The sequence below is a fragment of the Morone saxatilis genome, unplaced genomic scaffold, assembly GCF_004916995.1.
Source record: "Morone saxatilis isolate NCDOM2014 unplaced genomic scaffold, NCSU_SB_2.0 Contig18, whole genome shotgun sequence".
Taxonomy (NCBI): domain Eukaryota; kingdom Metazoa; phylum Chordata; class Actinopteri; family Moronidae; genus Morone; species Morone saxatilis.
Genome location: NW_023339740.1, coordinates 24,672,252 through 24,686,460, shown reverse-complemented (window position 1 = coordinate 24,686,460; position 14,209 = coordinate 24,672,252). Strand labels below are relative to the sequence as shown.

Here is a 14,209-nt window from a genome sequence, read left to right as displayed (position 1 = left end):
TGAAGATGTAAATCTTTATAAACTAAATAAATATCTAACTTTATAATTAAATAAAGGCTCAGGAATATCCCAGTCACAGCTGTTTTTTTTAGGAAATGTTCAGGCTTTGGAATACAGAATATTACCAGACTCATAGATTGTTATTAGAAACACACACTCACCATCATTTTCTTCCTCAGTCAGCTCCTCTGGACCGGCCAGCGGCAGCAGGAGGAAGGGCAGTATGTCCACGGCATCACTTAGCAACCACTCATGATGGGCTGGACAGATTGAGGAGAGGTTTGGGATCAGATGACGGGAAGTATTGTTGGACTGCAGCTCAGTGAGGACATACCTGGTGCAGCATTCGTTCCATTACAACAAAAAGGTCAGAGTCTGATTTTAGAGTCCCTTCAGCTGGAGTCGTTACAGGGGACGGACCCTGTAGAGCAGGGACCTCAAACTGCCGACCCGAGGGCCATTTATAGCCCGTCATCAGTCATCCCTCTGGCCCACAACATGATGTCAAAAATATAATATAAACAAGTCCAAAAGATTTAAATGTTTTATTTTTTTCTAGTTGTTTCATATCAATTTAAATTACTACAACTTTGCCATTTCTCTGTTTGGTGCAGGGTTATGACAAAGGTCAACAAAGCCTGCAAATGATTAGAAGACAGCAAGTTTTGAGCTACAAACAAGTATAGAAAAGGCTGTTTTTGGGGGTTATTATGATGTTATAAATATGTTCAGAATATTTAGCTTTCTTGTAGTACTTGGACGATTATGTGGACCTCCTGTGAGATGCCAGTCTGAGTTTGAGAGCCCTGCTGTAGAGCCGGCTCGCTGACACAGCTGGGAACAGTAGAGTAAAGACTACGTACATAGATGCATTTGCTGTCCGTCTGTAAAGATTTTTGGATGCTTTTACACTGTTTTGGTATCAGATCTGAGAACCACGAGGTGACAGTGTTAATGAGGTCTCTGTGTCTCTCACCGTGGTTAAAGCTACAGTTGCGCAGGGTGCCTATGACTCCACCCCTCCTCACAGTAGATGCCTGGTACTGAGTGAAGGGCAGCAACCTCTGGATTACACACCTGCAACACACACACACACACACACACGATTATCACAAGCTGCAGCAGCTGCACAGACAGAAGAACTCAATGTCCAGATTTCAATTGATTTTACTATCAGTATCACAGGTGCTATCTGTCCTAAAGCTACTTTCTTTGGTTCAGTATGTCCTATGAACCACAATGTCCAAACATTCTGTGTCTGTGCATTACACCTGTAAAATAGAAGGAAACAGAGTCAGAAAATAAGCTCTGGGAATCTTTGGTATTTGTTGGTAAAGAATGGTTCACATTGGGAAATCAGAGATCATATTAGCTCATATTTGTCCTAGCTTCAGATTGTGATACTGTGTCTCTTCCCTAAATTCTCACTGGTCCTGTAGGATAATGAAGGAAATGTGAAAAAGGGACTTTGTGGAGTGTCTTCCCAGTTCTACACTGATATCAGTTCTGAAAAATAAAAATAAAAAACTGGCTTGTGTGACCATGAATTCTGGTCCTGCAGCGTAATAATCAGTCACCTGTCTTTGTCCACCATGTAGTTTCTGGCCTCAGGCAGCTGCGTCAGATTGGACAGCAGAGGACCCAGGTAGTGGAGCTTAGCCTTCTTGTTGTAACCTTCAGTACAGAAGATCTCCACCAGCTGAGCCAGACTGACCCCCTCCTGGACAACCTGAAATAGCAAAGAAAACACTTCATATGTCATTATCAGGACGTTTGAGCAGGTTTCAACCAGGAGTGCTTGTTCTGTTGACCTGAGAGGGTTTGTGGACCTGGATGGGATTTGGCAGCTCACATATGGTGGAGTGAAGCTAGGACTGTCGCAATAACTACAACAATGAACCACAACTGCACTAGACGTCACGTCATGTTAAGACTTTGTTTTTTAAGTCAAGAAAGCGTCCCAGAGCGGATACACTGAGGAGAGTGGACACAGCAGAAGTGAAGTGCTACTAAATATCCTTCAGTTCACAGCCCAGAATCACAATATCACACAGGAGGAAGTCACGCAGCCTCACACACTCTGGAAAAACCGCTGACTGGAAACACTAGCAGTGTTTCAGAAAACACAGACTGGTCTGCTGATTATCCCAATTCTCCAACAGCTGTAGCGTTTGTGTCCCGCCAGTGTTTGTGATCTTCAGCTGAATAAAGTCGCTAGTTAGTAAACATATTGGGCTAAAAGTTGCCAGTTAACAGGGTTCACAGACCCAGATGGAGGGAGGGAGATACAGGTGATTGGTACAGACAGGTAACTTATCCTGCTGTACTCCTTACAAAGTCATTTGGAAGAACAACAAAAATGGCAGTTATACTGCGCTGCTGTGCCACCATAAAAGAGCCAAAACCTCTTCCCATCCCTTGCAGACTTTGTAGATCAATCACCTTCAACACAGTCTTGCAGGTCTTCTCATGGCGGGTCAGGTTGGACAGGATGGTGCAGATCTGATCTGAGAACAGGTACTCTGGATCCAGAAGGTTCTTTATCAACACTGGAAGAACTTTGACATCTGCCACCAGGACCTGAGTGAGACAAAACCAAGAACAGACAGTAAATCTGAAACATCTCTAAGGGTCTGTAAAAGCTGTTTTATTTGTTAAATGTCTGTTATCACAACAGCGTCTTCCTCTGGGACAGTTTAGTAGTTACTTATTAATAACTCATCAATAAGAGTTCACTTAGAGCGGACTCTGCCGATCGATCAAAGACTGATCACCTGGTGCAGAGTCTCGTCAGCTGACAGGTTGATGAGGATGTGGTAACAGTCCTTCACGATAGCAACAGAGTGGTCGGATGTCAGAGCAAACAGGGCAGCGAGTAATTCAGGTTTAGAGCGGAGGAAGCGGCAGCCATCCCTGAAAACAAACACAAATAAAAAAACAAAGGCGGCTTTAAGTTAGAAAACTATCAGCTGAGAGACGAAGCTCAAGGATGTAAATCCATCCAAATAAATCCTGAGTTTCCCCTCAACAGCACGGACATTAATGGGTCTGAAACATAAAACAGCTTCTTTATTACATTTAGTCTGGGTGTTCCTCCTTTTATTGGTATCTTACTTACACAATATTCACATTATTAGTGGTGCATTTTCATTAATTCACTACCAGTAGTTAGAAGATATTATAGGTTATTCATAGCTACTCTCCTATTACACTACAGTTCAGCTTAAAGGATCCTACAGGTCAATTCTCACATTTTACCTGTCTAAATGTTACATGTAAGTGCCTCTGATCATCATCTGTGATATGAAAACATCTGTATCTGTGTACACACTGTGGAGAAACTCTCAAGTGTTTAACACATTGGAGGTCAGTGGACGAGACGGGATCAGAGTCTGGTCGGGTTCAGGGCTGGTCTAATGTTTGTATCGGAGCAGAGAGAAGAAACAAGCGTCTCAGGTTGCCACATTAAAACAAAAAGCTACATTATTAATGGCATCCTCCTCCTCCTCCTCCTCCTCCTCCTTCTCCTCCTCCTCCTACCTGTGTCCAGACAGTCCCAGGATGTACTCTATGGCCTGGTTTTTGACATCAGGACGTGTAGTGGGGGTCAGGAAAGAGAGCAGCTCTGCAGCCTCAGAATCACTCAACATCTTCTAACAGAGTCTGATAAACAGAAATAAATCCACAACCAACCATCAGCAGAGACAACAACACAGAATAATACTGACATACTTCCTACAAGCCTCAGTGACTCAACAGATCAATAATAAAATAGATTCTTATTTACTGTATGGTTTTGATTTAATACCATATTTTAACATTCATGTTAAGAGTGTGATAAGAAACTAAAATTCAGATTTAGGCTGGTTTTTATAGGCTGTTACATAATAATTAAGTAAAACAAATAAAAAACAACACAACAATGTAGAAATACTTCATTATAAGTTAAAGTCCTGCATTTAAATTCTTACTTTAGAAAAAGCACAGCAGCATTAACTATTTCTGGCACAGAGAGAATAAACTCTGACAACCTCTTAAGTCTGACTATTTCTTAAGTTAAATGATACGTTTATGTATTTAAACATCATTTAAAGTGGATGGTAAATGAAGAATGTCACTGTACAGGTAAACTGTTTAGGGCTGCACAATATGGTAAAACATCATATTGAGATTATTTTGACAGATATGATTCACAGTTAATGTGGGAATTATCAATTTTAAATCAAAATTTAATTTTTCACTGAAGAAAAACTATTAAAATCATGTTGATGTGATATTTATTAAAGCCTGTAGCAAACAATCATCTTTATTTAGGTTTATTACACATGGCTATATTGTGATTTCTTTAATATGGAGATTAATTATTCAGCCTTATTAATAGTTTATAACTGTGTAAATGACAATAAACACATTTCTAACATGTTCAGACTGTAATCAGCTTCATTTAACACATTATAATTACATTAAAGAGCTAACTGTGTCATAAAACTGCTGTTATCTGCACATTATGTGTTGTTTATGTGTATCAAGGCTACATCCAGGTTGTTGTTTACATTTAGAATAAAAGCACATTTATAAAAGCTGCTTGTTTCCATGTTGGACTCAATACACAATATCAGCATCAGCAGCTAAACTAATCTAAGTATTATAAACATCCTCCAACTTATTTCCACATGAGGTCAAACTTACCTTGAACGACCTACAGGAGATCTCCAGGTTTCATTCCTTCCACCTTTTAATATATTAAAGTACTAATATTAAACAGCCTGTGTAACGTGGGCACATGTCCCCCTCTCTTCCGGGTTATCTTCATCTTCTTCCCCCTCATTTCCAGCAGTTTAAACGGAGCTGAGTGGATGATACCGCCCCCTACTGTCCGCTACGTGCAGTGGTTTCTGGTTGGAAACAGCTGGATCTGATTGCAGCTGGATAAAGTCCCAAACTTCACTTTAAGGACATTCTGTACCATCTGAGAGAGAAAGAAACAAACACAACAAACACTCTGTTCATCTTATTTTACATCTGAATGAATGAACTCCACATTAATACGAGTCCCTCAATCTCTTTCTTTCTTTCTTTCTACATGCATATGTTTCTTTTTTGTTTGATATTTATCATCATTTAAATTTATATGGGATCATCAGACATAAAGGTCAAATGCTTCGACTTGTGTCAGATCAGAGACTTTAAAGACATTTAATTGGGACGTTTCACATTGTCATCTCCGGGCAAATGAGTTAAAATCCTTATTTTACTTGAACAATTTATCATTAATTTTCCAGAACAGGTAACTTTGTGATGTTCAGCAGATTAGGAGTCAAATGTTTCTCAAAAACAGGCTGTCGATAAATGTGATAAACCTTTTAAAATAACAGACTTATAAAGAATAGTCACAGTGTTTAAACCTTATGTGAAGTACAACTTTAACAAAGATCCCTTTGTTCACAGTTGCGTTCAGGAACTGTTCGCCCGGTAGGTTTAATGCCACTCCAGAGGAGGACAGACTGAGCTTGTCGTGTGATGGAAAATGAGAATTGAGGTTCGCTTTCTGTCTTCCTGTCCTGACTACGAGGATATAAATGTATAATGTATAATAACCTATAATCTATGACTTTGTAATGGAATTAAATGTTTGACTCACTGTGTTGTTTTTGTTGTCTTGTATGACGGTTGGGCAATCAATCAAGCAATATAGGGCCTTGTCAGTTACATTTCTGCCTCCATGTTTGTTTTTTATTAGTACTTTGGTATTTTATGTTAGCAGCTCTCTCCATTGTACTGTTTGAAACCTGAAATAATAATAATAATAATAAAGTTGTGGATTTTCTTCAGCCCACAGAGGCAGCCTCAGTATCAACAACTGTTCTCTGGTCAGTTGTTTACTGAAGATGTTGACCTGAAAATTGTTGCATCATACACAAGAAACATAAAAACAGGCTTATACTTTATTTTACTGTATATAGTGTTTATATTTTATTATATTTTGTTGTATTTTATTATATTGTCTTTATGACAGTTTAAAAATCTTATCTTTTCTTAAATTATCTGATCCAGTAATTATCAGGTTGTTGGTATTTCTTTCACTTCTTTAAAGACTGAATACCATTAAAAACATCTCTACAGAAACACTTTAGACTGAAGTGTGACTTGAAATTGTACAAAAATATGCAGCATCTAAATATTGTCAGTCTGTTTTAAAGACGTTAAAAGCGACAACCACTAATATAAAGTAACAATGATGCAATAGCGCCCCCTATGGTCCATTAACCAGCTGCAGCTTTGTGTTTACGAAGACGCACGATTCCCAAAATGTTCAATTATTCAACTAAATTAAGGTGATAATACTTATTTTAGTGAAAATCAGTAAGAAGTAAAAACAATTGAGTATCACTGGTTATTAAAGATACCCTGAGAAGGTTTTTTTTCTTGCTGTGGAATAAAGTTTTCATAGGTGCACAAGCACACAGGCGACACAGTATCCTGGAAATAAACACATTTAACACATTTTTGGTGAGAAAAACTAAATTTAAATTTAAAATTTTGTTTACAATAAAAATCCACAGGGAACTTTTAACTTGAAATTTGCAACAAGAGTTTCTCTTTATATACAGCAGGACGGATTCCAGTCAGCGTCTTAGATATACTTAAATATTCCCTGAGAGGTTTTTAACCTCTAGTTTCCCTGTGTAGCCTGTTGTGTTTTTCGATGAGTAGGTCAGTTTTTTTCGGTTACGAGAGCCAACAGGTGGCGAGAATGTGCCAAAATATGCTGCAATGTGCTAATAAATGGAGGAATATGACAGAAAGCCAATTAAAGATGCATCTAAACGTAGGATTTAAAATACTTAAAAACTCGCCTTTTCAAATACTTTTATTTAATTACAAAAAAAAAGTCCACAGGTCTCCTTTTAACCTTCCAAACTACTTTATTGATATATCCAAACAACACATATAAGACATTCACATACTTTAATTCCCATCAGCCGCAGCTCCCACTCACTCCAAATGTTGCATTGAAATGCTGATATTGCATATAAACGTTCTCGATTGTTGCCTGCGTTACAGTGCAGCGTTTGCCTTCTGGTTAAAACAAGCTACAGTTCGACCTCCACTGACTGAACAGTTGGGACAACAATCGGACACTTTTTCCTCTCAAACAACCAACAAAGAATCAAACGAAACGCTGGTGAATGTTTTTAAATCTTTTAACTCGTGAAGATCCAGCGCAGCACGTACTGAAAGCAAAACATCTCAACAATAATGTAGCTGTGGAGAAAAGGCCTGAGCCTGGAGTTGTTGTGATTGTGTCTACAGACAGGGAAGTGTTCCTACATGCAGATCCAAGGCTGGTGGGTGAAAACACCACCCTGGGATCCAAAGGATTTAAAAAAAAAAAAAAGGTCAGACACAGGGAAGTCTGTAGACTGAAGAATGACGCTGATTCCTGCGCTTCCAACGCTGAAACATTGGATTTTTTCCTCAACAAACAAACACACACACACACACACACACACAATGTTCTTGTCACACAGATTTCAATAGTACTTCAATACCTTTTTAAAACTCAGCATTTTTAATTCAAAAACATATCTCACCAAATATGTGTAGTTTGGAAAGAGAGAAGAGGAGAAAGAGGAATGGAACAGCATCAGTCTGGATTGTAAACAGATAATAAAACATATTTCATGAAGTCGTCCACAACGTGCCGAAGTGGATCCAAGTCCGTGTAATCTGCCTGGAGCCGGATATTCACTCCCCGACATCCCGCTCCGTACAGAGCGTTTCAGCGACTCAGAGTATCTTGTGATTCTGGGTTGTCGTGGTATCGTAGCACTACTGAATTTATTTCGGCACTGACTGTATCAAAGTCTAGATCTCCGCATGGCGACTCCCACGTTCAGGACTGAGAAAAAGGCATCAGAAGGCACTGTGGAGTTTATGTTGGCAGACAGAGATCAGCTGGCAGCCTCTCTGTTGGCTCAGGGTGGGGAAAGTCCATCATCATCATCATCATCATCAATCAACATCTTCACCCTCCTCCTCCTCTTCACTCGGCCTTGTCTTTCCTCTTGGCCGTGAACGGGACTTTGCTGGCTACCGTGGAGCCCACTGAGGAGACGCCACCGGCCACGGCAGACACCCCGCCCTTCACCAGCCCCACCCCCATCGAGGGAACGGTGGTCACGGCCGACTTGGTGATCTCCAGGCTCTTGCCGCCCACCCAGGCCACCCCGCCCACCGCGGCGCCCACGACTCCCTTGGTGACGTTGAAGAGGCCTCCGGTCACCCGCCACATCATGCCGGGGGCCGGCACCACGTGGTCCTTTCCAGAATCTGGAAACATAATCAGACATACGTGAAGCTTTATAATATTCAGAACACGAAGGTTCGTTCACACTGAAAGCCTCAATGATCAAATCACATCTATTACTCAGATCTTTTGTTTGGTCGTTCACGGTGTTTCTTCATTGTGGCTCATATCAGATTTCAGTGTGAAGTTATGAAGTGATGAAGTGACATAATGAATGTTGATCTAGAGCTGTGGTTTGCAACCTTTCTCCTCAAGGGACCCCATTTAGTAAACAGACGACTCCCTATAGTGACATATTTTTAAACTATACCCATTAACCCAAAAGGAGAATTCAGTCACTACAAGAAGTTTGTGTAAAACAAGTGATTTCTATGCATTTTGAGCAGATTATTTCCTGTTTATGGAACTTTTTATACAATCTTCTGTCTTTATTGTGTATTTTTTACATTATATTATCATTTTTAACAATCATACAGATTTAATAGACTTCTTTTTTGAGAAATTTAGTGTTTTCTTTTCCCTGACACTTGGACATTTTTCTATTAGACAATTGACTTTACATATACAAGTCAGAATTGAAAAGATCAGATCACTGTCACATAGGAGCAAACATTTCTTATCTCAATAAATCCCATTAAAAGCCCCAGTTTGTTAGTCTGCCTCTCCATACTGTCTGACTTCTGTACCCCGACTGTGGCTCTAAGTCCAGAGTCCACTCTTTCCTACTGAAGTCCTGGTCCAGTGTACAGTGTGATATAGAAACCTGAAGCCACCAGTGCACAAACACTGAGAACGGACTTTACAGTGAAGGAGGAGACATCTTGTGTCCGTCAGAACAACTATGCACTATTCATAGATTCTGTAAGTTTTAATGAGGTAGAAGGAGAAGATGCCTTTCTAAGGACTTTAATGTAGAAATTATTATTTTCTACACGTATAATAAAAGTCTGGAGGGGATATTTAAGTGTTAAATTATTACATTATCTGGGCACCATAAATATCTGTACTTCTGTCTATCCAGTAGATGTTGAAATATTTTACTAGATTAGTGAAAACTCTGACTTGCAGCAGATGGCACTAGAGCATGAGTGTCTGGACCAAATGTTGTCTAATATTTGAGACATTTCAGTCTGAAACGTTGATATTTGTGGTGTAAATTATCCAGGAGTGTCTCTTTAAATTGAGTCTGATCTCTACAGTTTCAACCTGGTGAGTAAACGCTCATCAGGACTGATTCGTATGTTGAACCACAGAATTACTCTTCATCCTATAACAACAGGGCTGTTTACTAAGAGCAGCAGTAAACTGGTGCAAAATGCCTCATCGTTTAGGACACAAATAGCAGGTTGGAGCTGCAGCCGCTGTTACACAAACACACACACACAACTCCCCTGACAAACCAACTGGTTTCTGAAATAGCAGTAGGGCAACATGTGAGCACCGATTGCACCATATTCCCTGCTGATGTCTCGGGTGTTTAGCCACAGCCTGGGGAGCTCTCTGCTTACCCTCTGTAGGTTGAATGCTGGCGGGTTCGGATTCGTCCAGGGCCACGCTGGTCCCAGGCTGAGGCTCCACGTTAACGCTGTTCACATTCTGGAAAACACAGGAAAAAATAATAAACCCAGGCTTTTATTTACTCTCTGTTAGGGAACAGCAATGTGTGTCATACTGAAGTTTGATTGATTACAGATTTTAGATCGTATTTCACTGCTTCAGACAACATTTTAAGGGCCACTCCACCAGCTGGTTGAGTATAACAGAAAGCCTGTGTTACAAACTGTGGAGTTTGAAGGATCTGGGTCTCATGAAAGAACTCTATTCAGTTGCATTATGGGAAATGTAGGCACACGTGTTTTTGGAGCTTGAAATCAGGATATTTCTGCCTCTGCAAGCACAGATCTTGTTGAAAAAAAGCTCCATGTGAATACCCAAACTGTATATAAGTCTGTTTAACATTTGATAACTGTGGTTTCTGAACATCTTGAAAGAAAAACATGTTGACATTTCTCAATGTAAGGCATCAAAAAAGCATCATTCTGGCATCAGTACTGAAACTAAAAGGTATCATAAAGGCCCTAGTTCTCAAAATAAACCCCCAGTCCTACTTACATTTTGACAATGGAAGTCAAAAACCTTTTAATTAAGTCCTGAAAATAAACTACAGACTGGAAACCGCACACACACACACAGTTTGTGCTCGCAGGGATTTTCTGCTCCTGTTGCTCGGTGTGTCACATTTTATACATGATAAATGTAAAAACAAAAGGCTTGCTCTGTGCAAGATGATATATCTATTTCAGCTAAACTTCAGATATAATCTGTCTTGCCAACCGAGCTCACAGCCAAATGTTGAGATACTTATCACACTCTAAAAATAGTGTAAATTGTGAAATTCAGGGCTCTTTATTTATTTACTTCCACCTTGTGAGTGTTTTCACGTTCTTCCCTTTATTAAATAATAATCTCACCTGTGTTTTCTGCCTCATTCTTTTATTTTTTAAAGGTCCCCGATGATGGAATAATAACACAAATATAGCTAATTTGTTTGATTAAGTAAAAGAAATGCTGGTAGTCACTGAGCAGGAGATCCACCTTTTTAACCAGTGACCCCTCAAATTAGGTGATGCCTCCCTTGTCATCTACAGGTGAATACAGCACTTGAACCCCGACTCTTGATTCATATTTCACATACTTGATGTCCTATAACATGAATCATCTCCCCCCTCAAACCCCCTAATTATGTTTTTTCCTTTTTTGAAACCCACAAAACGAGATCACGCTGGAAAAAAACGTTGCCTGTGTTGAGTCTGGAAGAAAAATCTAATGTAAAAAATGTTTTTAGATTAAGATTTGCACACAGCTGGTTCAGAGTAACATTTGCAGGAAGCTGTGCTGCCTCCTTTTAATGCTGCAGCACAGAGAATCACACTTTTCAACAGGCCTCCATGTTTTTTAAAAGAAAAAAGGGTGGGATTACTCCTACTGATTTAATAATACAATAACATGTTATTATATTAAAATTCCACATCATCACTCATGTAGGCTGCACACACACACACACACACATAATGACACACACTTGTTAACACTCACAGGCAGTTTTATGAAGCATATTTTAACATTAATGGAGATGCTGGTTGGTATCTTACCTTCACCATTGTTCCCAGTGCTTCTCCACTCAATAACACACACCTGGCAGGGAGAAACTTGAGACAGGAGCAGCTTCTGTTTCCGAAACAAACTCTGCTGTGGATTAACGAATGTGTGTGCGTGTGTCTCTGTGTGTGCGTGTGTAAGTGTGTGTGAGAGAAAAGCTGCAGTTCGGCCTGTTTTCTTCTTTCTCGGCTTTTTATCGCATAAAATCTGCAGGTTTTCTAACTTCACTCACAGTTACAGGCGGAGGAGCTACGCAGCTCCCTTTTCTCCCTGCTGGTTCTGCCGACGTGGCGCCTTCAACACACACACACACACACACACAATCACACGCACACACCAACGCATTGGACTTCCGTTCAGGAGCTTCAAAATAAAACCATCCTGGGTGCTGAGGTGGCCTGAGGTGCTGCAGGAGGAGTCAGGAGTAAATTACATTTCGCATATTTGTTATTGTAAACTTCTATTTTATGTTTATGATTATTTAATTTTACAGTGTTTTCTGTCAATGTGTTGCACTATTGTCTACAGATCTTATTGTTTTTTGTCTCTTTATATATATTTCTATAACTGTACATAGTAGTTTATGTCTATTTTGTTGTTCTTGTTGTCCTGTTTATATATGTTTATTCTGTGTTTGTACGTAAAAACTGGAGTCAAATTGACAAAATGTTCACATACTATAACAATTTATAATTCTAATAATAAAGTGATTCCGATGTTAATTAAGACCGTTATACAGCAAAACAATGGACATTTCCTTGCCAATAAACTGATTTCTGATTCAGATTTTTATTCTAAAAAAGGTGTGTGCACAGACAGGGATCTCCTGTGCCCCCAATCTCCTCCGCAATGCCCCAAATGTATCAAATAAGAAAGCAGATATAGTTTTTTGTCAAAGCCACAGGGAGCCACTGGAGAGGGATTAATTGATCACTAAATTCATGGCAAACCAAGTTTTTTTCATCATGCAACAACACTAAGACATTGTAGTTGCACTTAATATTTTAGTGATCAAACTGCAGTCACTGATAATGTATTGAGCTTTTTTAAATTAATAAACAAATTCTTTGCTCTGGAGATACTTATAGGTGTCTCACTTTTAATTCATATCATTCATATTAATTAATTTCTCTTTGTTCATATGTTTAACATTCAAGATCACTTTACGGGGCAAACTAAACTTCAGAAGAAATTTAGTGCAATTACACAAAGATAATGAGTCGAAATGTATTTTGGGCTTTTATTCTGAAGACAGGAAGTAGCTTGTGGGTGGTTGATGCTCCTGATCCAGCTCCGGATGCAGCTGTGGATCCTGTATCAGCAGCAGCTACAACCAGTTGTTTTAGGCTGAAGGACTGTGTGAGAAGTTTACTGTGAAGGTTTCTGATCCAGACAGAGACTCAACATGTAAACTGACACACACATTTACACACAGGCCTGTATAGAGTCACCTATAGACCGCAGCCATAAAGGTAAAGATAGTGTGCAGATTACAGCCAAGGGTCGAGTGCTGCTGGTGATGTTGGCAGCATGTTGACATGTCACCTGTAACACAGAGTACCACAGAGTACCACAGAGTACTACAGAGTACTACAGGGTACTTACAGGGTACTACAGGGTACTATAGAGTACTATAGAGTACCACAGAGTACTACAGAGTATATAGAGTACTACAGGGTACTACAGGTACTACAGGAGTACTATAGAGTACCACAGAGTAACCACAGAGTACTACAAGGTACCACAGAGTACTATAGAGTACCACAGAGTACTACAGGGTACTACCAGAGTACCACAGAGTACTACAGGGTACTACAGGTACCACAGGATTACTACAGGTACTACAGGGTAACTATAGGGTACTATAGAGTACCACAGAGTACCACAGAGTACTACAGAGTACCACAGAGTACTACAGGGTACTACAGAGTACTAAGAGTTACCACAGAGTACTACAAGGTACTACAGAGTACTATAGGGGTATATAGAGTACTACAGGGTACTATGAGTACTACAGGAGTACTAACAAGATACTAAAGGTACCACAGAGTATACATAGTACTACAGAGTACTACAAGTACACAGAGTTACTACAGAGTACCACAGAGTACTACAAGGTAACCACAGAGTACTACAGAGTACCACAGAGTACTACAGAGTACCACAGGGTACTACAGGCACCACAGGTACTACAGGGTACTTAGAGTAACACAGGGTACTACAGGGTAATACAGGGAACCCACAGGGGTACTACAGGTACTATAGAGTACTACAGAGAACTATAGAGTACTATTAGATACCACAGAGTACTACAAGGTACCACAGAATACTCAGATACCACAGAGTACTACAGGGTACTACAGTGGTACTATGATACTACCAGGGTACTACAGGCACCACAGGTACTACAGGGTACTATAGAGTAACACAGGGTACTACAGGGAACCACAGGGTACTACAGGTATACAGGAACCACAGGTACTACAGGGTACTATAGAGTACTACAGAGTACTGAACAGGAGTACTAAAGGGTACCACAGAGTACTACAGGTACTACAGGGCACCACAGGTACTAATCAGGTACTATAGAGTACCACAGAGTACCACAGAAGTACTACAGTAACTACAAGATAACTACAGAAATACAGAGTAACTATAATACCACCAGAGTACATACAGGTACTACAAGGTACCACAGGTAACAAGGTACCACAGGTACTACAGAGGTACTCTCTCTCT

General features: G+C 39.9%; 2 protein-coding genes across 2 annotated transcripts in view; both read right to left on the bottom strand.

The window, feature by feature from the left end:
• hgh1 (HGH1 homolog (S. cerevisiae)) overlaps window positions 1-4,845 on the bottom strand; it is an 8,711-nt gene extending 3,866 nt beyond the window's left edge. Inside the window, exons 1-7 of the mRNA XM_035661615.1 lie at window positions 4,690-4,845; window positions 3,541-3,663; window positions 2,775-2,913; window positions 2,443-2,580; window positions 1,578-1,729; window positions 977-1,077; window positions 162-260 (exon numbers count right to left, since the gene is read on the bottom strand). Of these exons, the coding sequence (XP_035517508.1) occupies window positions 162-260; window positions 977-1,077; window positions 1,578-1,729; window positions 2,443-2,580; window positions 2,775-2,913; window positions 3,541-3,650 (739 nt within the window). The 5' untranslated portion in view covers window positions 3,651-3,663; window positions 4,690-4,845. The remainder of the gene's footprint in view (window positions 1-161; window positions 261-976; window positions 1,078-1,577; window positions 1,730-2,442; window positions 2,581-2,774; window positions 2,914-3,540; window positions 3,664-4,689) is intronic.
• Window positions 4,846-6,906: 2,061 nt separating this feature from the next.
• Window positions 6,907-11,809, bottom strand: zgc:153675 (uncharacterized protein LOC768179 homolog). The gene is made up of 3 exons (XM_035661614.1): window positions 11,464-11,809; window positions 9,820-9,907; window positions 6,907-8,334 (listed from the first exon to the last, which is right to left on the bottom strand). Exons 1-3 carry the CDS (start codon window positions 11,470-11,472, stop codon window positions 8,048-8,050), a joined length of 384 nt encoding a protein of 127 aa, XP_035517507.1. The 5' UTR covers window positions 11,473-11,809; the 3' UTR covers window positions 6,907-8,047.
• Between the last annotated feature and the right edge of the window lie 2,400 nt (window positions 11,810-14,209).